The following is a 27,187-nucleotide window of genomic DNA, read 5'->3' on the forward strand; positions in this document are numbered from 1 at the left end:
GCTGCCAGAGAAGGCTGTTCGTCGCTGCTGTGGGACATCGGGATCTCAAGCGGTGTTGGAGGCAGTCGAGCGAGGCGTCGGCTCCGGCGTGGCACTTGCTGCAGCAGCTCCGTCGTCTTGGTCGAAGTACCCCGCACCTCCACCACAAAACTGTTACGGTATATATATATATATATATATATATATATATATATATATATATATATATATATATTGTTACGGTTAATGTTAAACCGGCTTTATTCAAGGGACGAGATGGATGGTAAAGTCAAGATGGCGTCCTGAGGCTGCACCAGCTCACTTCTTCTTCCTCTTCTTCTCGCCCGGCTCATGCCGTAGCAATATATACTTTTGTGTAGATAAGTACCTACGGATATTATGATGACGTTACAGTTACGCTACATTTAGTGCCTAAAAATGCAATAGTAAACACTTTCTTTAAAGCTTCCGAAAAGCCATTGTTACCATTATCAATATTATTTACGTTCGTGAATTCATATGCTCGGTCGAAAGCTTGGTCATTGCCTTGTTTCCTTCAAGCGGTCATGGCTCCGTCAGCAAAGTGGCACGAAAACGCTGTACCCAGGGTAGATATAAAAAGACAAACTTGCAAAAAACATACGCATACCACTATTCTTAAACTTCGAAAGACTTCAAACGTATTCGAAGTTTTTGAATAGCCTTATTCGATTCGAAGGTCGAATCGAATATGACATTAGTAGCTTCGGTATTCGAAAGTTCCGAGTATTCGCACAACCCTAGACGAGGCCGATAACACTGCGCAAGCCTTTTTGACATTCTGGCCGGGAAACGTTGAGGACTGCGGCAATCTTCTCAGGGTCCGGCCGAATCCCTTCTTCACTAAGTGTCCCAGTGCCTTGATGGTCTCGCTCGCGAAGTGCCTTCATTTTTTTGTTCAGCTGCCGTCCAGCCTTGGCAAGACAGGTTAAAATATCATCAAGGCACTCGAGATATTGTCAGAATGTTGAAGAAAAGACAACCAACCGTATGTTAGTCTTTATATTTATGTTCGGTTTTGTTATTGTGCACTTAATTATGTAATTATTTTCTTCTAAGTGTCCAACAATGTTACGATTTTGATGCAACCACCATGTATGCCTTGTAATGGACCATCGGCCTAGACAAGCTGTTTTCCAACAGCTTGTCTTGTAGTTCTGGAAATGAATAGAATTGAATTTAATATTGTCAAGAATGCATAGGCAGGTCTTTCATTTGAAATCACTCAAGACACTGTGCATCTTGCGCTCGAATGTGGCAGGTGCATCGCAGTCCGAAAAGCATCACGCTGAATTCGTAGAGCCCATCTGGCGTGGCAAACCCTGTTTTCTCCTTGTCAGACTCGTACATTGGTACTTGGTAGTGGCCACATCAAAGATCAAGACTGGAGATGTGCTCAGTGCCCTGCAGCGAGCCCAATAGGTCATCAATTCGTGGCATGGGATAAATGTCTTTGTGTGCAATTTAGTTGAGGGCACGGTAGTCTATGTACTACCGTGATGTACTATGAGTACTATGTACTATGAGTACTATGTGATGACGGATGCCATCGATAGAGACACATACTGTACATTGCGCGATCGGGTGAATTATGTTATTGTTTGCTCCGCGCAAAGGACCACCGGAGTATGGCATGGTCACTTTTCGTAGATGGAAGTATAAATCAGCACGAATGATATAAATGGCGGATATAAGGGCTTTGATGTTAACACCTTCCACAAACACTAGCAATAGATTCGAAGGGCACTCTGGAGGAATTATAGGCAGTCCGATAAATGCAGTTTCCCCTCTTAAAACTGCAGCATGGAATTTTCTAAGTGGAGGTCAGGGCCTGTGAGGTGGGCCAAAGTGAGGACACTGAACGACGGCGTAGGGAAGGTGAGCGGCCCCTAAATGAACGGTATGTGGGAGGCATATCAGCTGTGTACGGAGGAGGCGGTGAACAGTGCATAGAAGAAGGTGGGTATGTCATCCGGTGGTAAGACATAGGTAGACGGGTATCAGAGCATTTTTTAGGAGTAACTGCACCTCTCATCCTGTTGGCATCGTCGGCAGAACGGTGAAACGTGCCCTTGGTAGCCGCAATAGTAACAAAGAGGACGGGTAGGACGTCAGGCAGCGTAAGGTTCAGCACGAACGTGTGCCGATACTGAATGCACGGGTGTGTGGGCAGAAGCCGTGGTCCCAGGCGTGGTCGTAAGTGGAGATATTGCGGTGATGTCGGCACATGTTACAGTGGGAGTGTCGGCAGTGTCAGAACACATGGCACGGGGAGTAGACGCGAGCTTCTTTAATGATCGCACGCAAGCCGGTTGTGGAATGGGAAGTGATTGCGCCAGAAGCACAGGAAGAGCATTGCACGAGAAGTTCCTCATGTATTATGGTACGCATCTATATGAATGCGGAAGGATTGCAGTTCCTCAAGGCACTGGTACATTGTGATGATATCTGGTACAGTGGTAGGGTTCTGTGTAGCAGGGTGTTGAAGCCAGTAGTCTTAATTTCCTTGATGATGTGAGGGATGCAGTTGCTTTCGGACATAGTGGAGTTTACACACCTGCACAGGGCAACGACATCTTCAGTGAAAGATGTGTACGACTCCCCGGAAAATTGAACACGCTGGTCTTGTGATTTCATTGCGAATAGCAGGAACGCCAAAAATAGCACAAAACTGCTGCATGAAAGTGGTTCAGTCAGGGAAGTCGGGCTCATAGTTTAAGAACCAAGTTCTAGCGACACTAGAGAGGTAGAAAGGGACGTTGCGAAGGTTATGAGAATTGTCCCGCCTATTGTAGTTGCTGAGTTGATCGTAGTTATCAAGCCAGTCTTCGACGTCTTCACCGCGTAAGCTTTTGAATAATTGGGGGTCACGCTGACAGCTGTTGATTCTCTAGACGGAAGAAGGCTGGGCAGAGACGGTGACGTCAGCTGTACAGGGTGGGTCTTGACTGGATATTGCAGGCGGGTTGATGCGACGACCCGAGCGGAGCTCCAGGGAGAAATGGTGAAAGGGCCTGGGGAACAAGGAGCAATCTCCACCACTTCTGAGTAACTTCTTTGTTCGCGGAAGATTCCGCTTCATGACGAAAAATAAGTCGCGGCTCTGTACAGATAAGGTGATCACATGAGTCGATGATATTATTACGAAATCATCGAGCGATGCTCAATAGACGTGCCGCCGCGAGAACGACGAAGAAGTTCGTCGGTGCCCATGGCACGAGCGAGGGTCAGCCTGGCTGCCTGGCTCCAGTGTAAATAGCATCTTTCGTCTGTCTTTCCGCACGTAACATTTCTGGTGGAGGTCAGCGATCCCCCTTCTCACCACAGAACTCCGAAGTGGTCAGCACACCAAGCTTGTCACCATGCCTCCCGGTGATGAGGCCGCCTCTGCAACGGCTTCGGCTTGTCCGACTGCTCCAATCGTCACGGTTGCCCCACATCGTGACCCAGGTGTCTTCTCTAGCGTGGAGGGACAGGATGTCGAAGACTCGATCAAGCTCTATGAACACGCCAGTGCTAATAACAGGTGGGACCCAACGATTATGCTTGCCAATGTCATCTTTTATCTCGGCGGCACCCCACGCGTGTGGCACCAAACGCATGATGACGAAATAACCAGTTGGGACAGTTTCAAAGAAAAGCTACGGGAACTATTCGGCGACCCAATTGGGCGCAAGACTGCCGCGAGAAAGGTGCTTGCGTCTCGTGTTCAGTCATCTACGGAGCCATACGTTTCCTACATCTTCGACGTCTTGGCTCTATGCCGTAAAGCTGACGATAATATGTCCGAAGCAGACAAAGTGGCACATGTGCTAAGAGGCATCGCCGACGACGCTTTCAATTTGCTTGTTTTCAGCAACGTCTCGACTATCGACGCCATTATAAAAGAATGCCGTCGCCTTGAACAGGCTAAGAGCCGCCGTATCTCACACCACATTGCGCGGCTACCCAACACTGCTGCTACGTCGACATGTGAGGGTCGACCGCGTCAGACCACCACCTGTGACGACATCACCCGTATTGTTCGCCGCGAACTCGAGGCCGCCTGTTCGCAAGCCTTCTCCATGACGCCTCCCGATCAGCCAGCAACCACCATTGCGATGATTCAGGCCGTCGTCAGACAGGAATTTGAAAACATGGGTCTGAACACCGTGTGTTCCACGTATCGTCCCAGCGTTCCCCAGTTATCTAGCGGCCCTCATCGTCCCCGACAGTCCTTTTCTGCCATATCTCGCCGCAACCCGTCCGAATGGCGTACCCTAGATGACAGGCGGATTAGCTTCCTCTGCTGTCGCATCGGCCACGTCGCCCGTCACTGCCGCAACCGATGGCCACTACCTCCTCGGACTTACACCGCCACTTATTCCCCCACCTTTGGACCTCCTGTTCTCTATACCACCCGCCATGAACCCACTGCCGCTGATGCCCCTGCTCCGAACTTTCGCTACAGCCGCTCGCCCTCACCTCGACGCCACCAGTCTCGTTCCCCCCAACCCCGCCGCTTCTCTTCGCCGCCTATCGCCTTCCGGACCTAGCCGGAAAACTAGGCACTGCAGCTTCTTGAGGTGAAGCTGCGTTGTCGACCCTGCCCTCAAATCCTCTGCTCACATTACCTACTAACTGAAACCTTCTTGACGTTGACGGCTATTCTGTGCCATCAGGCTGCTGCAGTACTGCACTCACTGCCGTGGTCGACGCGTCTACCATAAGACGAGTTGGCGCGTCGGGCAACCGATGAATCAGCGACACTGCAGTCACTCGGTGTGGACCCGGTGCCCATCCAACGTGGACGTACGGACGTGTATAAGATGATGAGGTGGGCGTGTACAAGTGGTTTAACCAAAACTGCTCCAGACGCACTGGCTTCTGCATGCTTGGTGATGACTGAAAAATCTGATGAGTGCAACGAAGCCATTGCCGCTGTTGCAAAGTTTGATGCAAGCTGTCAGAATTTCCGGAAGCCATTGACGGATCAAGGGTCGACGAGTTTGTGAGTGCGGGTGATGGTGTCATGACCCCGGGAGATCCTGAAAGTGAAGACCACATTGCCGACATAGTACCGAGCACAAGTGGGCACAAGGAGGAGAGCAACGACAATTCTTTGCCCACATCCTCCGAGGTTATTGGTGCACGTGCACTAGTCTGGCGCTTCTGCGTGAATGTGAAACGTTGCGACCTCAGCTGCTCCGACTGTTTAGACAATGTGGAGAAGTGCGTGCTGTCACAAGTCGCATAGTTGCCCAAGCAGAAGATGCAGGACTATTTCAAGCGAAACTAAGTTGGTTTCATCAATAAAGTGCTTTTAAAATGTTATGTGCTTTTATGACATCCAGTTCTCTAGCAGGCTTATATTCAATTATGCCCTGTATTGAACTGACAGGTGTTTTTGTGAGTTTGATATAACCGGATTTGACTGTTTATGTTTTTTTATATGTTATCCCATGTATTTGACGTAATAGTTCTGCGGAAACCTGCCAAGTGGAGAGAATTAATAAAGGGAACATGGGACATCCACCCAATGGTAGCAATTGCTACAAAAGAAACCAATATGGAGTTCCTCGAAAGAAAAGCCTCGCAGTTGAAGAAAAAATTGTCCTGCTCCGAGACTTGAACCCGGGACTGCTGCTTTTCTGCGGCAGCCGCTCTGCCGTCTGACCTAACCAGACGGCTAGCAGATGATAGGGCGAAGTCGAACTTATCAACAACTCGAAGCAAAGGCAAGAGTTTGACGTAATAAAGTCTACACTCGTTACAACGGACCCATGTACAATAGGCTTTTGGATATAATGGACCACATTTCAGCCTTAGTTTGTTCTACCTATTTTAGTAATGCAACGAAGTTCTGTTTTAACGCACCGCGCTACAACGGACTATCAGCTACAGCAGACGAAATTAGCGGAATTTTTTTTTCAAAATCTGTCATATGAAACGTACTTTCGCCGTGTCGCCACAGCCCAGCCTGGCAATTGACTTGCAAGGGTCAGCTGACGATCGCAGCTCAATATCGCACGAGCGAGGGAAGAAGGCGGGGCGAAAACGCGCTGTCTTCTTTCACGCACAAGGCATGAGCTAGGGGTTCTACTCAGGCGGCTGCTGCTTCGTGCAGCCGCCGTATTTTGAAAGCGATCTGCGATGTGGACAAAGTGCTCATCTGCATGGGCGCCCTATCGAAAGCGATCTGCAACGTGACTAAGTGCGCGCCTGCGCAGGCGCCGTATCTGGAAAGCAATCTGCTATGTGAACAAAGTTTCCGCCTGCGCGGGCCTCATCTTCAGAATGATCTGCGATGTGGACAAAGTGTGCCCAGTGCCGGTAGCTCATGTGCTGTGCTTTCGACGTTTAGCTCGCTTTGAAGTGAGACAGCGTGAAGGTCAATTAGCTCGCTGCTGCTGCTGTGCATATCTGGCTTAATTTGCTATCGCAATCGATGCTTCTCCTTTCGGGTGACACTGCGACTTTTCTTTTTTTACTTTGGACGTTCATCACTGACTCCTTGCAACATACCGTATTTACTCGATTTTAACATGCCCTTGATTGTAACGCACACCTGTTTGCCGTGACGCGTATAGAAAGAAAAGTCCTTTTCATTACCGCGCACCTCGTTCTTTCATGTAGAAATACAACTTTCTCTCATTTGAGAAAAATGAAGATTTACTCACAATGCACTAAGGTTGCGATAAATAAAAAAAGTCGCAGTTTCGTGCGAAAGGCGAAGCATCGATTACTATACCAAATTAGTAGACAGCTATACGAAAAGTAAGGGTAGTAGTTTTATCGGTCATATAAGCTTTTAAACATTTGCTTACTAACTAAATTAACAAGCATGGTGTCACGTGCACACAACCATGAACATGTTTCACTCATTGACCGCGGAAACTACCTAAATGCTGGAGTGAATAAGTGCAGTAGCAGCGACAAGAACACAGCGCGGTGCGCCTAGATGCATAGATTCTTGTCTCCGCTGCAGATCGCTTTCAAGATAAGGGCCGCACGGCCATGCCGTACCTAGCAGCCGTCGGTGTAGGACACATCTCCTGTTTGCGCCAGTCCCGCATGCAAGTTTAGAAAACTCTGAACATCCGTGATGCGGCCCAATTTCCGTCAGTCTCTCCGCACACGTGATCACTTTCCTTTTAATTGTGGCATCGTGATAAACATGTCTTTGCAGTCGGCACTTCCATGCTGATAGAGCAAACGCAGAAAACGGGAAGACGGGCAGTGCGCCAGTTTAAGCCAAAGGAGCATTGCCTAAGCACACATACTACCGGCAGCTAGGCTCGAAGCACGTATGAGGCAGCCATATTGAGTCGATGGCGATATGATATTGCAGATTTAGGGTCGTGCTCGATTCTAACGCGCACATAATTTTTGGACCGGCTTTATCGGGAAAAAAGTTCGCATTAGATTCTAGTAAATACAGATTTAGGTGCATATTAAAGAACCCCAGGCGGTCAAAATTTCCAGAGTCCTCCACTACGGCATGCCTCATAATCAGAAAGTGGTTTTGTCGCGTAAAACCCCATAATATTTTTTTCGAGTTAATACAGTAGTTGTTAGAGATCGCGACGAAAGTTTCAGAAGTGAGGCGTTTCGGTTATTACAGACTTCAGATAAAACGGTAGTTTTTTGTCGGATAATCAGGGTCCGTTATAACGAGACTCAACTGTAGTTCTTCGGAAACCCGCCATATATATATTCAAGCTGCATGTATTTATAAGCTATGCCATGCATTTTTATTATGCTTGCCTTGCTTTTGTTTACCATTGTTATCATTTTGCATGTCATGCTTGCCATGTTTTCCATATGCTTGCCATATTTTGCCATGCATTATATTACTTCTCTAACACTTGCGGGACAATTCTTTGTTTCTATTAATCATTAACTTCCACTTGCTTGCCCTTGACCTCTTTTTTTAAATGTCTTTTGCTTATTTTTATTTTATTTTCTGTATCTATATAATCAAGTATGTGTTATTTGCCTGCATATTTACCTCTTACCTTTGCCCCTCCCCCCTGCAATGTACAGCGGTACCGTGAGGGTTCAATAAATGAATATATCAAAATAGACATACATGACATCAATCACACGTCATGACATATTTGTCATGGAATGTGTCACAACATAAATGGAATGCATAACATGGTGCCCTTATGGTGGTTTATTTAACTTGATATATATCAGGATATGAATTGCATGACATGGATGACATGACATGAATGACAAGACATGCATGTGCATTGCATGTCATGACACCAATGACACATGCTTATCATGGCATGTATGTCATGACAATTTGCATGAATAACACGATGCTGCAGTAATCATTCATATATATATATATATATATATATATATATATATATATATATATATATATATATATATATGGACACAAACTGGACTCTTTGGTCAGGATTCAATTCGCTGAAAAATTGAATTGATCGAAATTGAATTATTGGAAGTGTACTGCATAGGAAATTTATTTGAAAATGGTTTTGCTCATAGGCGATTCAGTTTTGAAATCCGTTTTATGCACCTTTTAAAGCAACTGTATGTGCAGTTACTCACTACACGTGTAGGACTTATTTGCCATTGACCTGCAGCCTGAGCAATGTGTTTAGTCATGAAGAGGCACGCATGAAAGCGTTCTGTGCAGCCTATTTTCCGAGGCATTTCTTTATTTCTTTTTTGGTCTTATACTGTGGTGCCCCTGTGTTCATCCCATTGCAGTGTGGTGACGTTCCGCAAAGCCAACAGGCTAGGCTTCTACATTCGAGTTATTCCTTCTGAAGAAGAGGCTGTCATTGTGAGTCTTTTCACTGTATTTGTTTGAGTGCACTACATTGCTCAGGACTTTGTGCTGTTTCATGTTAGTGATTCATGTAATAAAGACCTCTGGTTCTAAAAGACACGCAGAAAAGCGAGCATTGTGTAGGGCTTTCTTTTTATCTTTTTCAAGATGTCCACGCACACCATGAGGGTGGTGGTGTCCATGCATCTGTTTCGGTGGCCAAAACGAAAAATATTAGAGTAGACGAGGACAACATTGCGTGCATTGCAAAAAGTTCTTCATATGATGGCTCTTTCATCTGCCTGCTGCTTTCGCAGTAAGTTGGCTGAGCACCACATATATTGCTGAAGCAGTGCGCTAAGCAAATAGTAAGATTGCCGTCGTCAGTTCAGTTGAATTCACTCCTCTTCATCATTCTCCAGCGAATATGTTACACAATTGGCCCAGTCCGTGGTTCTGCTGCAGGCAGACTCTGGAACCTTTTTTAGTATTTTTCTATTTATGTGGATGTTCTGGAAGCATGCAGGCTTTTGCCATTACCAGACAATGTTTTGGCACAGTGCAGCCATCGCAAGCATTTAATTTGTCAAAGCTTGTGGAATGCTTCCTGAAATTGTTTTTCAAATTGTGAGCCTGAAAATGTTCACAGTACCCCAGAAATGTCATGATTGTTGTGCTCACAGTTGAACAGCAAGGAGCTGCATCATGAACCATGGATGTTGCGAGACGAAGAGATGAAATCGGCTCCTAGGGCGAATGAGGCTTGAGGTAAAGTGTGCCACCTGAGGAAACGTTTAATATGTGGCACACAACCTTGCTGTGGGCACTCAGGCAAGGCTCAGCAGCGCCACCAAAAATGCAACGATGCATGGTAGCCATCGGGCGTTTACATGGGTTTAAAGGGACACTAAAGGCAAATATTAAGTCAATGTGGACTGTTAAAATACCATTCCTAAAACCTCGCAGCCCTTGTTTCATGCCAAGAAAAGGCTTCATTTAAGAGCAAATTGCATCTGAAGGGTGTGGATACCTTCAGCGCAATTCAAATCACCCGCCCCCAAGCGCGGGAGTGGTGACGTTGCATATGCTTTCGCTGCCCTTTACAGCCATCTATGAATAAAACGGGGTCCAGCAGACAGTGCCACGGTTTTTTGTGCAAAACGCAAACGTGCGACCATGGAGAAACCGAGCCAGAACAGAGTGTTGGTTTCATCGCTGCAGCAGCTGCTTTTGCTCAAGTGGCATGGACCGGCATCCCGCGACATCACATAGACATGGAAAGCTCTGCTACTTGTATTTTGTGAGAATTTCGTGAGCCAGCAAAACGAACGCAGCACTGCGTGATAACGAAACTGCTGAAACGCGAAGGCGCGGGCAGTGCAGAGTCAAGTGATAACAAAACCTTTCGACTGCCCGCGTCGTTGTTAGGGTGGCTAGAACTACCCTATAGTTATCAAGGGTAACATAAATGAAGCTTAGAACGACAGAAAGCGCAGCTAGTTGGTAAGGATTCATTATGCAAAAAGGTGAGGCGTGCAGACAGGACACAAGAGAAGACAAGTGGACAACACGAACGCCGACTATCAACTAAACAGAGCACTGAGGCTAAAAAAAGAAAGAAGACGCAAAACTCATCTGCGCAAGCTCTGGAATGGTATCACCACGTGTCAGTCGGGTACATGTGCTGGTCTACGTGAGAGATAGCTGTTAAGCCTCTTAATCTCTTCCTTATGTAAAGTCATCATCATCATCAGCCTGGTTACGCCCACTACAGGGCAAAGGCCTCTGCCATGCTTCTCCAACTACCCCGGTCATGTACTAATTGTGGCCATGTTGTCCCTGCAAACTTCTTAATGTCATCCGCCCACCTAACTTTCTGCCGCCCTCTGCTACTCTTCCCTTCCCTTGGAATCCATTCCATAACTCTTAATGACCATCGGTTACCTTCCCTCCTCATTACGTGTCCTGCCCATGCCCATTTCTTTTTCTTGATTTCAACTAAGGTATCATTAACTCACGTTTGTTCCCTCACCCAATGTGCTCTTTTCTTATCCCTTAACGTTACACCTATCATTCTTCTTTCCATAGCTCGTTTAAATCGGAAAGTAATCGGAGGTTGACTCATGCACGCACTTCCACCATTATAGATATGCCATGCCTCTACCATAAGACGGGTATCTTCATTCTTGTGCCTGGACAATATTGCACATTCGTCTAACTCTGGTGTGCAGTTACAATCTTGGCAATGTAGGGAAAGATTAGAAGGCGATCCACCGGTTGACGACGCGTAATTCTCAGCGACACGTAATTCAGTTTCTAGACATTTCCTTGGTCTTTGAACAAAAATCACGTTTGTTGACAGTACTCCCCAAGATTTTCGAAGCCGTTGTTAAACTTTAAATCCAAGCATTCCAAAGTAGTAAAAAACGGAATTGCCATGTCGTGGCTTAAGTCTTCTCTCACCGGATCCTGCATGAACAAAATAAGCGCCAGTTTTCTAGCACAGGTCCGGCGCCTATAAGAAGCAGGTTATCCTACCGTAACAGTGGCCACTGTGGCTGAACGCCTAAAGAAGTCATTTTCGAGGGGGACGGACGTGATTACAGAAAGCAGTAATAGCAAAAAAAGAGTAGTGGCTTTTCCGAACATTCATTCAGTATCGCACAGACTTAAGAAAGTGGCAAGTAGATATGATGTTAATGTTGCTTTCACTGCTCCCAATAAGCTAAGTAAGATATGCGCTGCCGTGCAGAGGAAAAAGGAGCAGCTAAAAGGCAGAAAAAGAACGGATATTTGTCCAGTGAAGCACAATAGGAACAACAGTTTTACTGACTGTCGTATGGGTGTGGTTTATAAAGTTCCCTTTAGCTGTGGCCAGTTCTAGGCAAACGGGGCGGGGTATAAATCAGAGGCTAAGGGAAAATAAAAGATCGTTAACCGGTGGATCGCCTTCTAATTTTTCCCTACATTGCCAAGATTGGTAACTGCACGCCAGAGTTAGATGAATGCGCAATATTGTACTGTCACAAGAATGAAGATATGCAACTTATGGTAGAGGCATGGCATATCTATAATGGTGGAAGTGCGTGCGTGAGTCAGCCTTCGATTACTTTAAATAAGGAAGAGATTAAGTGCCTTAACAGTTCTCTCTCATGCAGACCGGCACATGTAGCCGACTGACACGTGGTGATACCATTCCTGAGCTTGCGCCGATGAGCTTTGTGCCTTCTTTCTTTTTTCGCCTCAGTGTTCCCTTCAGTTGATAGTCGGCGTTCGTGTTGTCCACTTCTCTTCTCTTGTGTCCTGTCTGCACGCCTCACCATTTTTTCTGAACATAGAATAGAACTGCACAAGTAGCATTTTCTTCCATCTCATAATAAATTGCAATTTTTATATTGGGAAGTGGAGTATTAGTGACACAAATGAAAAAAACTGGAGGACGCTTAAGCTTCGCCTTCAAGAGTGGAACGCGATAGCGTTATCGCACCCCGTTCGCACCGCCTACTCAAACGCGCTACGCCAGCCAAACATTGCGATCGGCAGAGATAGCCGGGCCCCGACGCGCCATGAAGGCGGACGCGGTCATGGGGCGAGTGGCGCGCCACGTGTCGGGGCTGCGCCGTACATTGCGAGGAGGGGGTCTTCTGTGTTTGCCGCAAGATGGCTCTGCGTGTGCGCAGAGCGCAGAAGTTTAGCGGAAACGTACTTCGCTACTCGTGAAACTCCGACTTCTGTAAGTTACATGCTCATAATTACCGATATACACCGCAGTATAGCTTTCTACGGCACGTTTCTAAGGCAACACCGCATTCACTAGAGGCGATTTTGTCCGGTTTTGAAGGGACGAACTCGTGGCTGAGTGGTAGCGTCTCCGTCTCACACTCTGGAGACCCTGGTTCGATTCCCACCAGCCCATCTTGCAAGATGTTTTTTTATTTATAAAGTGCCTTCTGGGATTTATCGCTCACGGCCAACGCCGCGGACGCCGACACCGACGACAACTGCTTTTCTGCGACACGAGCTCCTTAACGCTGTCGCGTCAATGACAATGCCTTCATCAATGAGCTAGTTTTTGAATGTCCCCGGTTAGTTAGAAATCGTATCCTGCATTTACCTCAATTTCTCGATTACCAAAACATTGTTTGCGATAATATTGATGGCTTAGGTGTCATCGAGCATTAATTTGTCGCTTTAGCTTGACTTAATGTTTGCTTTTAGTGTCCCTTTAATGCCATCTGTGTCACCATCTTCAAGCTGACCCTGTACATTGGCTGTGTACACTGCAATATTCTGGCAAAGTAACTTTTTACTATACAGTCGACGACTGATAATTCAGACTGCAGGGGAATGTTAATAAGTCCGAACTTCGGAGTGTCCGAAAAAAACAAATGCATAAAAAATACGATTTTATTTTCGTTTAAGGCCCCTATGCAAGGAATAAGCGGTCGACTTCATACAAATACATGCAACATTGCTGCATGACTGGCCACTCGAGGCACTTTGTATGTATTCGTAGGCTTCTTTCACACTATGAAAAACATTTTTATGTAGCACATATCGAGCAACAGAAAGCTGTATCTGTAGTATTTCATGTTGCTCTACAATTTTTTCATTGACACTTTTCATCTAGTATAATATTTTAGAAGTTGAATAATTAAGACTAATTATCTAATTAGGCAAAATAAAAAACAGTATTGGAGTATCTCCAAACGACAGCAAACACCTTGGTTCCTTGGTTGTGTCCAGCTACGTGGCACTTGTATATTTTTAATGTTTGGCTCAAGTTACGTGGGACACCCTGTATAGGTTGAGTAGTACTATAAGTTGACCCGTTATCTTCAAGTGAAAAAAAAAAGATTTTAAAAAGTCACCAAAGCGAATTTATTTTCTTCATGGCATTGTCACCGGTAGCGAGCTCCCACACAAAGTCTGAAAGTGCGTTGTCAATTCGACATTCATGAGATGACGTTCTATGTGGATTTCGTGCCAGCAGTTTCCTTTTTGTGCCCATCAATATTGCATGCCTTTTTTTTCAGGAATTACAAACTGGAGTTAAGCGGCCATGTTGCCGTTGCTTCGGCAAAGTCTACAACTTCCATCTTGAGCGCTGTTGAAAATTCTGTGCTGCTACTCATCAACTATCAGATAAGAAAAAGTTGCGCTTTATATTGATAGGTAGAGCGCACACTAGGAGACACTGTGGCAAGAAAAAAAGTGCCACCAATCGTCTTCGATATGGATATGACTTTGGCTATGCATTCACCGACATGCATGTCGTAGGGTCCAAGACGATGATTCGCTTTCTGCTAAAGACCATTATATAGGAGGGGGGGTTTAGCTTGCTCTTTTCAAGAAAACATCTTGGCTTATATTCCACTTTATATGGTACAGTGCCTATCCTAGCACAATATGTCTCTCTCCGTGCGTTTCTTTGCTGTGGAACCCATTGATGCTTAGAGTTCAATATCCTGGTCCTAAAGTGCTGAATAGCTTTCAAACAATATCACTGTGGGTTTGCCTATGGCATGGCAAGTCTTGCAGCAGTAGTAATGGCTGTAATGACAGTAACAGTAGTTCTGCAGTAGCTGCAGCTACTGCTTTTACCACAGGCAGGAAGGCTAGTCGCCGCAGTGGCCTGGGCACCTCACCTGGTTTCTTGGACCAGTTGCCCAATAGGAACACAAGCCCTTGGTGGGTCAAGAAGAATGTGGTTCTCTGGACCAGGCACCCGCAAGAACTGGCAGGCCATGAACACCGAGCAGCAACACAGAACACCAGCATGCACGACAAGTATTACACACTTTGTCGTCACTCCTGCACAGTGAACACAGGGTTGTTTTTTATCCATGTGCGTCTAGATATGTCATGACAAGGACACCAGAAACCTTGCTTGCAACTTCCAACTATGCTCTGCTGAACCAGTAGCAGTTGAGGCTGCGGCCACAGGATCAAATTGAAGATAAAGACCCAGGACATAAGGTGACCAAGCGATTTACCATTTCATATCCCAAACATTAGTGAGCCAGATAAAGAGCCCTTGGCTGTCCGTTTTATGCTTTGAGGTTCTGAAGTGCTGTGTTGCCCTATGCATACAGCAAGCACTCCAGCGAATGAAATTGTGGTGAATGCAGGCTATATGCACTACCTAAAACAAACAACAAAAAATTCATGAGCCATTCCACTCTGTGAAAGTGGATGGCCAGCGAAGCTGTTTAGTGCACGACACAGAGGTGACTCAGAATTTTGAACAAAGGTACGAACAGTACGAACATATTGTGCTGATCTGTGGTCATCGTGACAATATAGGCACGCATACACATTCGTGTATCACCTCTGTTATTAAATGTGTTCGTCACATTTAATAACCAACGTTCGACATGGCCAGGCACGAACACATCCTCAACGAAATCTCCTCTTTAAATCTTTGAGTAAATTTCCACAACTTTGTAAGATCGTTCTTGGCTAACCGAATGGCCATCATAAACGTTGGACAAATCAGAAGTACAAAGCACAGGCTCTGCAACATCCGCACGCTGCAAGCATCAGTTCTTTCGCCGCTTCTTTTCAACATTACAATGCACGATCTCTCCAACAAACTCTCCAAAGTCTCTGGAGTAGGGCACGGGATTTATGTGGACGACATCACCATTTCGTCTGCGACCGGCTCGCTAGGCACTCTGGAGCAGAACCTACAGCAAGCTCTGGACTCCACGGAAGCTTTCCTTACAAACACGGGACTGAAGCTCTCCCCCAGCAAATCAGAGCTCCTCCTGTGCAAACAAGGCCACAGGGACAGACAACTCCTTAGCTCCATCCCCGTTCACGTACACACCTGGGACGGAGAAAGTATCCCCAGGTGTAACATAATCAAGGTCCTGGGCATGGTCATTGGGGGTTACAGCAGGGACAATGTGGAGGCAGGAAAACGCATTGAAAACAGCACCCTCAACTTCACCAGGGTCATATCATGGTTTGCCAGCACAAGGGACGGACTGAAAGAGGACAACCTCATGAAAGCATTTCACGCCTCCCTCATCAGCCGCGTAACCTACGTCGCCCCCTTCCTCAACTGGAAGGAGACGGAGCTAAACAAAATCGACACACTGATCAGAACAGGATTAAAAAGGTCCTAAGCCTCCCTAAAAACACTAGCAGGGAACGCCTTCTCGAACTGGGGATGAACAACATGGCAGCCGAAGTCTTTGAGACACAGTGAAACGCCCAAATTATTCTGCTCTCACTCACAAGGGCAGGCACCGAGATCTTTCTAGAAGCATGCATGCAGCCCTTCTTCATGCCACCAGAGAAGCTGCAACTATGCACAAATGCCAGGAGGGCAATAACAGTTGATCCAATCACGAGAAACATACACCCGACCCACAACTAAAGGGGGAAAAGAGCGAGAGCCAAGGCAATCCTCGACATCAAACATAACGACCGAAAGCCCTCTTCGTTGACACGGCCAGATATTGCAATCGAGGCGCCACGCGATTTCTGTGGTGTACACCCATGGCTCGCTCGTCAATGCAGCCGCGGTAGTTACCAACTTCACTCATGAGGCAGAAGAAATGGCCATCGCGGTGGTCCTTCGAAGCTGCAAAGGAGCCTTTGTCATTTACTCGGACTCCAGAACAGCCATTAGAACCTTCTTAGCGACCCTAGTCTCTTGGAAAGCAGCTACGGATGTCAACAAAATCTTCTTCCAAGAAACGGGAGATTACAACCTCATGTCCGCACACATCATATGGTTCCCGGCCCACACAGAAACATTTCCGGACGTCCTGACTGTAATCCGAACGAGTAGGCACACCAACTGGCGCGAGAACTCGCGTTCCGCGTCTGCGGCAAGCCCCCTCACTTCGACCCAGCCTGGAGGGGCCTAGACAACAAAGACCCGCTTGTGTCATACCATGAAATCACTTCAAATCATAGGCTAGGACGAAGAATTTTTCCTCCTCCTCACCCAAAGCTCGAAAAAGCTAGAACATACATCACACCAACGACACTAAGCAGGATCAATCCAGACCTTTCTACTGCATGCCCACACTGCGGCCACAAATACAACAACTTCGAACACATGCTCTGGCTGTGCCCTGCCAACGCGGACACGGACTTTCCTGACCAGTCCTCCTGGAACTCTGCACTCAGAAGGACAGAGCTCATCGGTCAGCTCAAGGCTGTCCAGCCCCGGCCATCGTCGAAGGTCTACCGGCCCCGACCTGGGTGGAGCCGCCTCATCGATTTAATTCTTTCTCCTCGGGACCTAAATAAAGTTCGCACTCACTCACTCATCACATAAGACAATGAATGGCTCCTACGCCCTTAAGCAATGGCTCATATCCCGATAAACGCGGCCTTGCCATTACGAGGACAGAAGAGAAGTGAAATTCTACGCTGGAATGATGAGCGGCAACAAAGCCAGCTGTGGAAGAAGAAGACGAAAAACGGGTGAACAGTGTCACGAGCATGTTCACATGGTAGCACCGAGGGGTGCCAACGAGCCAGCTGTGGAAGACGACGATGCTTGAGCAATTGCTGATGGTGATAGTTTTTTACACAACGGAGCCAGCTGTGAAAGAAGACGGTGAGGAACATGCTGCGTCATTTAACAATACTGTTGGCCGAAGGCCGTTACAGGGTTGTTTCAAGACAAACAATACAAGATAACAGCGCTGCCGCAGTGTAGAACAGACAAAATAAGGCATATACAAGCAGTGCAAGCAATACAAGCATATTCAAGCGTGTCCTCAACCGACAGCAGGAAGCATATCTCAGGACGCCACCTCGAGCGACAAGATGCTGGCTATCACGGTGACGTCACCGCAGTAGCATATAAAAACAATGCACGTAAAATAAAACTCGCTTTTTTTCACTTGTGTTACCGTGACGTTCACTTGAAACACAACAGTGGCGACGAGGCATGAATCGACACAGTAGGGGAATGCTTGAAGTGCGTCTACTGAAACGGGCAGCGATGGTGTTGGGGGCAAGCCGCCACGTTCACCGAAGAGGAAGGAGGCTAGTTCGCCTATAAGGTATGCTTAGAAACCTACTTTCAAGGGCAAGAAATTATGCTACAGCAAAACAACGAGCCCTGCTGGTGGGCGGTCTGTCCAACAGCGCTGTCAAGGTACTTCAGGGATGATGCCACCCCAAAAGCGTGAACGACCTCACCTACAGCGATGTCGTCAAGCATCTACAGAGTCACTGCGACCCGCTAGTCAATGAAACAGCAGCCAGTTGCTGGTTTTTCACGCACACACAGGCAGAAGGTGAGAGTTCGGGATTTTGTAGCCGCACTTTGTTGCATGGCCGAAGGCTGCAATTTTGGCAACATGCTGCACCACATACTGCGGGACTGCGTAGTATGTGGTGCTCGGTACGAAGACGTAAGACGCCTATTGCTGAACCGCAGTTCCCTATGGTTGAAGGAAGCAGAAGACTTCGCAATTTCTGCTGAGGCCGCTACAGAAAACGCGCAGCACATGCAGAAACTACCCTCCCTGGATGACGACACAGCTAATTTTGTCCGGTCGGCCCACTCATGTCCGAAGTCTAGGAGACTAAGCGGGCAACTTCGCGATGAGCACCGCCCTTGCACCCGATGTGGTGCATCCTCACACCAAGCAGTTGATTGTCGTCATCTCAGAACAGCGTGCTATCGGTGCCAGAAATGCGGCCACTTACCTCGAATGTGTAGATCATCAGATAAAGGCACTAAGGCACTAAGCCGGCAAGATAGTTCTGAGGACTGCGAAGCTTTGTACATGCTGATTGGGCATCAAGCAACGAACAGCATTCATGTTAAGCCTATTCTTCGCCAAATAAGTTGGAATGGAGTGCCGCTCACAATGTTGGTAGACACGGGGTCACTTGTGAGCGTGATTCCGCCGGCCATGTTTGAGCAACGTCGAGGCAAGTGGCCACCTCTGCAGGCAACAACAATGAAGCTGTCATGTTTCAAGGGCCCATTTCGTATTGCTGGGAAATTGCAACTCGATGTGACCATGTGTGGCGCGACAATTCAGGCCGAACTGGTCATTCTTGATTGTCCGGGACCGACGCTTTGAGGCCGTGGCACTAGCCAAAGCTTCAATACGGCAGGTGTGCCGGTACTCACTGAAAATGCGGTGACATGCATACAAACTGACACTACAGACTGTGATTGGACACTTTGTTATCAAAGTATGACGTCTTCGCTCCGGATCTGGGTTTGCTCCGAGGGCCACCGGTCCACCGGACCATCAGAGAAGATGCCAGGCCCCGGTTTTGTAAAGCTCGGACGGTGCCGTATGCACTCAAGCAAGTGCGGTCGGAAGAGATAGAAAGGCTAGTCAACGAAGAGTTATCACCGGTGGCATCTTCCGAAGGGCCGCACCCATCGTGCCCATAGTCAAAAAGGGATGGGCGGCTGCGCTTGTGCAGCGACTTCCGTCTTATAGTGAATGCTGCGACCCTTATGGAGCAATATCCGCTGCCACGGATTGAAGCGCATTGGATTTGCTGAACGCTTATAATCAGCTGCCCCTGGACGAAGACTCGAAGAAGCTAACCGTTCTGATCACTCACAAGGGTCTACGCTGTTTCAACAGGCTGGCCTTCGGGGTGTCTTCAGCACCGGCAATTTTTCAGCAACGCATGGAAGCCATGCTCAATGGTATCCCCGGGGCGCAGGTGTATCTAGACGACATTACTGTAGCTGAGAAGGCGAACGACTACGAGAACCCGGAGCGAGTGCTACAATATCTGAGGGAACACAGCCTGCGTCTGAGGCATGAGAAATGCAAGTTCCGGCAGGAGCAAGTTACGTTTCTCGGCCACTGTACTGATAGCAACGGCCTATGCTCTAAAGGCGATAACATAGCTGTGCTGCTCGACGCCCCATGACCCACCACGGTGAGTGAACCAAAATCATTCTTCGGCCTTTTAAATTACAAGTTCTTGCCACATGTGTCAACTTTACTGGCGCCCTTATATGCATTGTTGGCAAAGGGTGTGAAATGGTTCTGGGGCAAACAGCAGCAGACTGCTTCCGAAGCAGCCAAGAAGGCAGTGAAGAATGCAAAACTTCTGCATTTTTACCCAAACAAGCCCCTTCGTTTAGAGTCTGACATGTCAACAGTATGTCTGTGAGCAGTGTTGCATTGAGTCGGCGGCGTTGACTACCCTATAGGATTTAGGTCACGAACCTTAACGAAAGCCAAGCAGAACTATTCGCAGCTAGAGGAGGAGGCCCTCACTCTCATGTTTGGCATGACGAGGTTTAGAGTATAGTACCTGTATGGAAACCACTTCAAGCTGGTCATCATCATCATCATCAGCCTGGTTACGCCCAATGCAGGGCAAAGGCCTCTCCCATACTTCTCCAACTACCCCGGTCATGTACTAATTGTGGCCATGTTGTCCCTGCAAACTCCTTAATCTCATCCGCCCACCTAACTTTCTGCCGCCATCTGCTGCGCTTCCCTTCCCTTGGAATCCATTCCGTAACTCTTAATGACCATTTTCCCTCCTCATTACGTGTCCTGCCCATGCCCATTTCTTTTTCGTGATTTCAACCAAGATATCATAAACTCGCGTTTGTTCCCCCACCCAATCTGCTCTTGTCTTATCCCTTAACGTTACACCTATCATTCTTCTTTCCATAGCTCGTTGCGTCGTCCTCAATTTATGTAAAACCCTTTTCGTAAGGCTCCAGGTTTCTGCCCCGTATGTGGGTACTGGTAAGACTCAGCTGTTATAAACTTTTCTCTTGTGGCATAATGACAACCTGCTGTTCATGATCTGAGAAAGCCTGCCAAACGCACCCCAGCCCATTCTTATTCTTCTGATTAATTCAGTCTCATGAGCCGGATCCGCAGTCACTACCTGTCCTAAGTAGATGTATTCCCTTACCACTTCCAGTGCCTCACTACCTATCGTAAACTGCTGTTCTCTTCCGAGACTGTTAAACGTTACTTTAGTTTTCTGCAGATTAATTTTTAGACCCACCCTTCGGCTTTGCATCTCCAGGTCAGTGAGCAAGCATTGCAGTTGGTCCCCTGAGTTACTAAGCAAGGCAATATCATCAGCGAATCGCAAGTTACTAAGGTATTCTCCATTAACTCTTATGCCCAATTCTCCCCAATCCAGGTCTCTGAATACCTACTGTAAACACACTGTGAATAGCATTAGTTTATGGTCTGTTACCAGCTTCAAGCTGGTAACAGACCATAAACCATTAACATGACTGTTCATCATAGACAAGACGATTCCGCCAATATCCACTGCCCGCATTCAACGTTAGGTCCTGCTGTTGGAAGGATATCGGTACAGCCTGGTCTATCGTAAGGGATCCGAAAACGTGTACGCCGATGCCTTCAGCCGACTCCCTATTTCCCTGTTGTAGCCCAATAAAGAACAGGAAGACGCGCCCGAGTATGTATTACACACTGAGACTGTGAATGCGGCATCCATCTGTGCTGAAGAGTTGGCGGCTCTAACCATCCATGACCCTATCCGTGACCCTATCCGTGACCCTATCCGTGACCCTACTGCAAGTGTGGAAATGGATCCTGCAGGGCTAACCAACCTACCGGGAGGAGACAGAGAGAGGGGCGGTTCTGGCTGTTCTTTCAGAAGAAGTGTAAGTTGACTGTAAGTCATGATCTCATTTACTGGGGCCATAGAATAGTCTTGCCGTCAGCGGCTGCCGGAGGTCTTCTGAGGCTCCTTCTTGAAACACCCAGGAATGGCTGCGATGAAAAACCTTGCGCGGACCATTTTTTGGTAGACAGGGCTGGATGCCGACATCGAGAGGATGGTACGCGAATGCCAGACCTGTGCACAATCCAGTACGATGCCTCCTGTGCAGATACCGCCACCGTGGCCTGAAACAGCCTGGAAATGGTCTCGGGTGCACATTGACTTCGCAGGCCCTGTCGAGGGACACATGCTGCTGGTGATCGTGGATGCCGAGATAAAGTGGCTAGAGGCCGTACCGATGCGGAGTACGACATCTGGATCCATCTTGGAAGCGTTAAGGGCCATATCTGCCAAGTTCGGATTGCCCCATACATTGGTTTCAGATAATGGGCCTCAATTTGTCTCAGCAGAGTTTAAGAAGTTTGTAAAAATGAACGGGATCAACCATGTGAATGACGGCGCCTTACCACCCGCAGTCGAATGGGCTGGCGGAACACGCGGTCCGCACGGTCAAGGAAGGCCTTCAAAAAGCTCAAGGGAACAGCTTCATTAACTGCCTCAGTCGATTTTTATTCCGCTACCGACGGACACCTTCCAAGTACAGGCGGTGAACGGCACTTTGATATGTGCTCATCTACCATGCTGTTCTTTGCAGGACAGCCAGTGTGGCTCAGAAGTTTCCACTGCCGGCCGAGATGGTTGCCTGGAGTTGTCACAAGCACCCAAGGGGCTCAGATGGCGACTGTGTCCTCGCCGAACGGCAAGCAACATCGTCATTTGAACCAACTGCGACGGCGCACCCCTAAGGACTCTGACATGAAACAGCCAGCTTGTGCCACAGCATCCGCCACCACTGACCAAACCTCACCCAAGCCAGCCGGCATGGCAAACCTCGCTCCGGCGGGATTGCACCCCCCCCCCCCCCCCGAGCCACAGCCGCTTTGCCGGTCCACCAGGCAACCGCGGCCACCTCAAAGGCTCATTCGGTAAAAAGGGGAGATACGCTGCGTCATGCAGGCGTTTCACCAACCGACAGCAGGAAGCATATCTTTGGACGCCACCTTGAGCGATAATATATTGCCTGTCACCGTGATGTCACCACAGTAGCATATAAAAATGATGCAAGCAAAATAAAACTCGCTTTTTCCACTTGTGTTACCGAGACGTTCACTCCAAACATAACAGAATGTGCGGGCAGTGGCACGAAGGTGTTCGCGCAGTTGGTGCCAAGAATTTTGAAGCCCTTTTTGAAAAAGTTGTACCAAACATTTTTCCAAAAACATCTGTTCCGACCTCTGTAAACATCACTTGCAATGCGTACACATAGACAGAGCGACAGAAAGAACGACAAAAGCCAGTTCTGACGTCCAACTGATTTTTATTTTAAGTAACAAGCACATATACCAAGACGCCAAGACAAAAGTGTCCCCTCCAAAGTACGAAGCCAGCATGAGTACACATTCAAAAATCAAAGGAACCATGACCGCCTCCTTGCGCATGTGTGACGTTAGAAAAACAAGTTCTTTATCTGTTAATACAATTGACGGCTTGCTAACTAAGTCACCTTCCGCGATTGCTGTGGCTTCAATCATAACTCTAGTGTTTTCATTGGGATGCCTAGCTAAGGTACTAGTCTTTTCAAAGAGCAGAATAAAGCCGCATTGTGCGTAATGGACACCTTGAAACCCTCCCCGCCCTTTGCACACTTTATTGCTATGTTCTTGCAATCTATCATTTAGACGTCTACCTGTCTGCGCTATATGAGACTGACTGCATTTTTATTTATTTTTTTTTTTATTTATTTATTTGTTTACAATATCTTACAGCAGCCCAGAGGCCATTGAGTAAGGGGGACGAAGGAGGATATTATAAGAAACGCAAAATATACAGGTCAAAAAAAGGAAAGGGAAAGCATCGCACAGGGCTAGTACTAAAAAGCTGCAACAAACATAAGAGCGAAGTACATAAAATAATTGTAGTATATAAATACAGCACAAATGTCTGACACATGACTAAAGAAAAAAATAAAGCAGGGGCTTACAAAACACAATAGCCAAAAAGTGCGATATTTTATACGAGAGAATGTTTAACGTCGCAATGTAACTTAAACGTATTCGCACAACTGATCACGGAATGATTGACGGTTGCATATGGATGCAATATTATCGGGAAGATAATTCCAAAGGGCGCTGGCACGTGGAAGGGCTGATGAATTGAAGGTTTGTGTTCTTCTGTGTATGCGCTTGATGCTGTACTGATTATGTAAACTGCTCGAAATGCGTGATGGCGCTTCGAGAGGTAACGCAGGTTGCCTGGTGCAGTGGCGATATTTATGAAATAAGCATAAAAGAGTGATTGAACGACGAATATATAATGGTTCAAGAGAGATATCCAAGTTTGATCTGTGTTACGCTCGAACGGGAACTGTAGTTACGTGTAATGAAGCGAGCGGCTCTATTGTTATTTATTTATTTATTTAGTTACAAAGTACTGCAGGCCCAAGTAGGGCCCATGCAGGAGGGGTATCAAAAACACAACACAAGTACTGGTAAAAACATCAAACAGAAATCATTATAGATCATGAAGAGAGAGAAGAAAATAATATATACATAAAGATGACACATAAATGAGCACCTTATAGCCTTGAAAACAATCATAAACATTGCAACTTTAGGAAAAACAGTCTTTTGCAATAAAAAAAACAAGAAAAGCGCCTCACATTATGACGTTAATGCGTCGAATGAGTCACTGTTCTGAAGCATACATAGCGGCAAAGCATTCCAGTCTGTAATCGTTCGTGGAAAAAAATGAAACCTTGAATGTGTTAGTACGTTTTCTAAATGGTGTTATCGATTCAGCATGGCGATTTTGAGTCGGTCGGGGCATCAGACGTTGGATGTACGGAGCAGGGTCTAATGCGAGATGGTTGTTTTTCACGTGAAAAAAAAAAACTTTAATCTCAGAATTTTGCGATGTAGCTTAAGTTGCTGGATATTATTTTGTTGCATCATAAAGGTTGGAGTGTCCGTCATGTGGTATCGAGAAAAGATAAACCGAGTGGATTTACGTTGAATCATTTCTAGAGCATCAATATTTTTCTTAGTTTGTGGGTCCCAAATAATGCATGCGTATTCGAGGGCAGGTCTAATGATTGAATTATAGGCCAACAGCTTGCCGGATGGAGGGGCTTATCGAAGTTTATATCTGGGGAAGCATAACTTACGGAAGGCGGATGCCCATGCGTTAGATACGTGGTTATTCCAACTCAGATTCTTTGTTATTGTTACGCCAAGGTACTCATATTCGCTGACTTTTTTGAGTGGGTGAGATGATAGCGTGTATGGAAACGCGAAGTAATTTTTCTTTGTAGTTACATTCATGTGAACTGTTTTTTCTGAGTTTAGCTTTATACCCTATTGGTTGCACCACTGATAAACATTATTCATGCAATTATTTAGAAGCACCTAATCGTCTACGCTATCAATTTCCTTAGACATAATGCAATCATCAGCGAATAGCCTTATTTCGACAGGTTCAGGGATAACATTAACAATGTCATTAATATATATTAAAAAAGCAAAGGTCCTAAAACACTTCCATGAGAAACACCTGATGTACCCGGAAGTTTGCATAAGCAGTAATCGTTTATATTAACAAACTGTGTGCGATTAAATAAGTAAGCGGTTACCCAATCCACAATAGAGTTTGGAAGGCCAATACCTTTAAGTTTGAAAATGAGTTTAGCGTGAGGAACTAAATTAAAGGCTTTCTTGCAGTCCAAAAAAATAACATCAATTTGTCCGGGTTTATCTAGAATAGTTGCGAAAGTATGTATGACTGAGTGGCCTTGGAGAAGACAAGAAGACAAGTCCACTTCTCGAAATGTTGGCTCCGGCTTTCACCTTGTTCTCGTTTTGCTCATCGTCCTGAGACCAATTGAGTAACAGTGGAAAACCCCTTCCTGAAACCATGTTGAAAAGGGGTTAATGTATTCCTATTGTTTAGAAACTCAGTGATATGGTAGGCTATGATATACTCAAGAATTTTGCAACAGGAAGAACTGAGAGATATGGGACGATAATTTGAGGCCAGTGACTTATCCCCTGTTTTGAATACTGGCACGATTCGCGCTGTTTTCCAATCGCCGAGAATGCTAGATAAAGGTAGTGAAGCACGGAAGATGATTACAAGATAACTGGAAACCATCTCGGCATGTCAACGCAGAAACGCATTTTGGATATTATCAGGGCCTGGTGAACTTTTAGTCTTTAAATTGAAGAGTACAGACACCACGCCTGATAATGATACGATGTCGGAGTCAAGATGACATGACGTGGTATCGGCGCATGCGCCATCGCAAGCCTTTGGGAAAACGCTCTGAAAGTAAACGTTAAAATGCCAAGCAATTCTTTGTTTATCTGTAACAAGGGTGTCGTTATGCATTATTTGATTAACGCCCTCTTTTTTCCGGCACAAGTGCGACCAGAATTTTTAAGCGGTGGTCTGGATAAAGTTTGGCAGCGTATGTTGAAAATAGTTCGGCTTTGCACGGCTTACAGCTTGGTAGAATAGTGTCTGATTCGTTCGCATAATGCTGTGGGAGGCACCGTGCCATCTTAACCGTTTTAGTTTTCTTTCCTTGTGCAAGATGGCTCGCGTTGTCAATGGGTTCTTTTTCTTCGTCTTTTTCGTTTTATTTGGCACAAACTTATCTATGCAGTACAAACAAAACTGTTTAAATTTATCCTATAGCTCTGAAACATCAGGCCCACCAGAACTGCTGAGGTTAAGATCAAGGCAGTCTAAAATACTTTCATCTTCCTCACGAAAAAAGTGTTTAATAGTCACTGTTTTTATACAACTATTTCGTGCTTTTAGAGGGCATGAGAACTTCACCATGTAGTGATCTGAAAGACCTGGTTCGTCTGACACAGAAAAAGATTCCATACATCGGCTTACAAAAACAAGATCCAATATTGAGGACGAACCGTTTTGAATAGGAGTAGGTTGCTTAACTACTTGCTGCAGGTTCCTACACAATGTTAAGTCTAGTACACTCTGAACATGCACGCTATGCTCATGAGAAGTAAAAGGATCGTTCCAATCAACACCAGGAAGGTTGAAAAAATTATTTTTTCCTGTGCGAAATTCAACATGTGTTCGTATAGATCATGCAAAAACTGCGGAGATGCATCGGGAGAACGGTACACTGTGAATAGTAATAAAGAAAAGCCCCAGCATGACAACTTTAATGAAATACTTTCATGATTGTCGATTTCTCTTAGAAGAGTTGCCGGAATGTTATGTTTAACCAAGACGACGACGCCACCCCCTCTTGTATTCCTGTCCCGCCTAAAAATTTGGTACGAAGGTGGAAAGATGCTGTTGTCATGAATGTCATCACGGAGCCAAGTTTCCGTGATCACTACGACATGAGGGCTGTATCCCAGAATGATAGCTTCAAGCTGATCACTTTTATTCACAAGACTGCGCGCGTTTATATTTAACAGACGCAGCTCTTCAGTACATGAAGTTTCCTGTCAATTTTTGCTGGAGGTTCTTTGACGGCTAACCTATCCTACCCTAGAATTGGCGTCATTGTCTCATGCGTATAGGTCATTGTCTATGTGCAGCTTATCATGCAGAAGAGTCACTTTCTTGCCCTGCTGCTTTTCTATTCCGGCGCTTGGCCAT

At 46.4% G+C, this 27,187-nt stretch overlaps 1 protein-coding gene across 7 annotated transcripts in view; it reads left to right on the forward strand.

The window, feature by feature from the left end:
* DCTN4-p62 (dynactin subunit 4) overlaps nucleotides 1-27,187 on the forward strand; it is a 446,441-nt gene that overhangs the window by 398,860 nt on the left and 20,394 nt on the right. For 5 of the 7 annotated variants that reach the window (XM_075678497.1, XM_075678492.1, XM_075678498.1 and 2 more), the window contains one exon: nucleotides 8,749-8,824. In XM_075678497.1, the coding sequence (XP_075534612.1) occupies nucleotides 8,749-8,824 (76 nt within the window). Of the gene's footprint in view, nucleotides 1-8,748; nucleotides 8,825-22,148; nucleotides 22,385-27,187 lie in introns of those variants that run through there. The other 2 variants (XM_075678493.1, XM_075678495.1) reach the window with 2 other exon arrangements.

Source organism: Dermacentor variabilis, unplaced genomic scaffold (assembly GCF_050947875.1).
Source record: "Dermacentor variabilis isolate Ectoservices unplaced genomic scaffold, ASM5094787v1 scaffold_24, whole genome shotgun sequence".
In the NCBI taxonomy this organism is placed as follows: Eukaryota; Metazoa; Arthropoda; class Arachnida; order Ixodida; family Ixodidae; genus Dermacentor; species Dermacentor variabilis.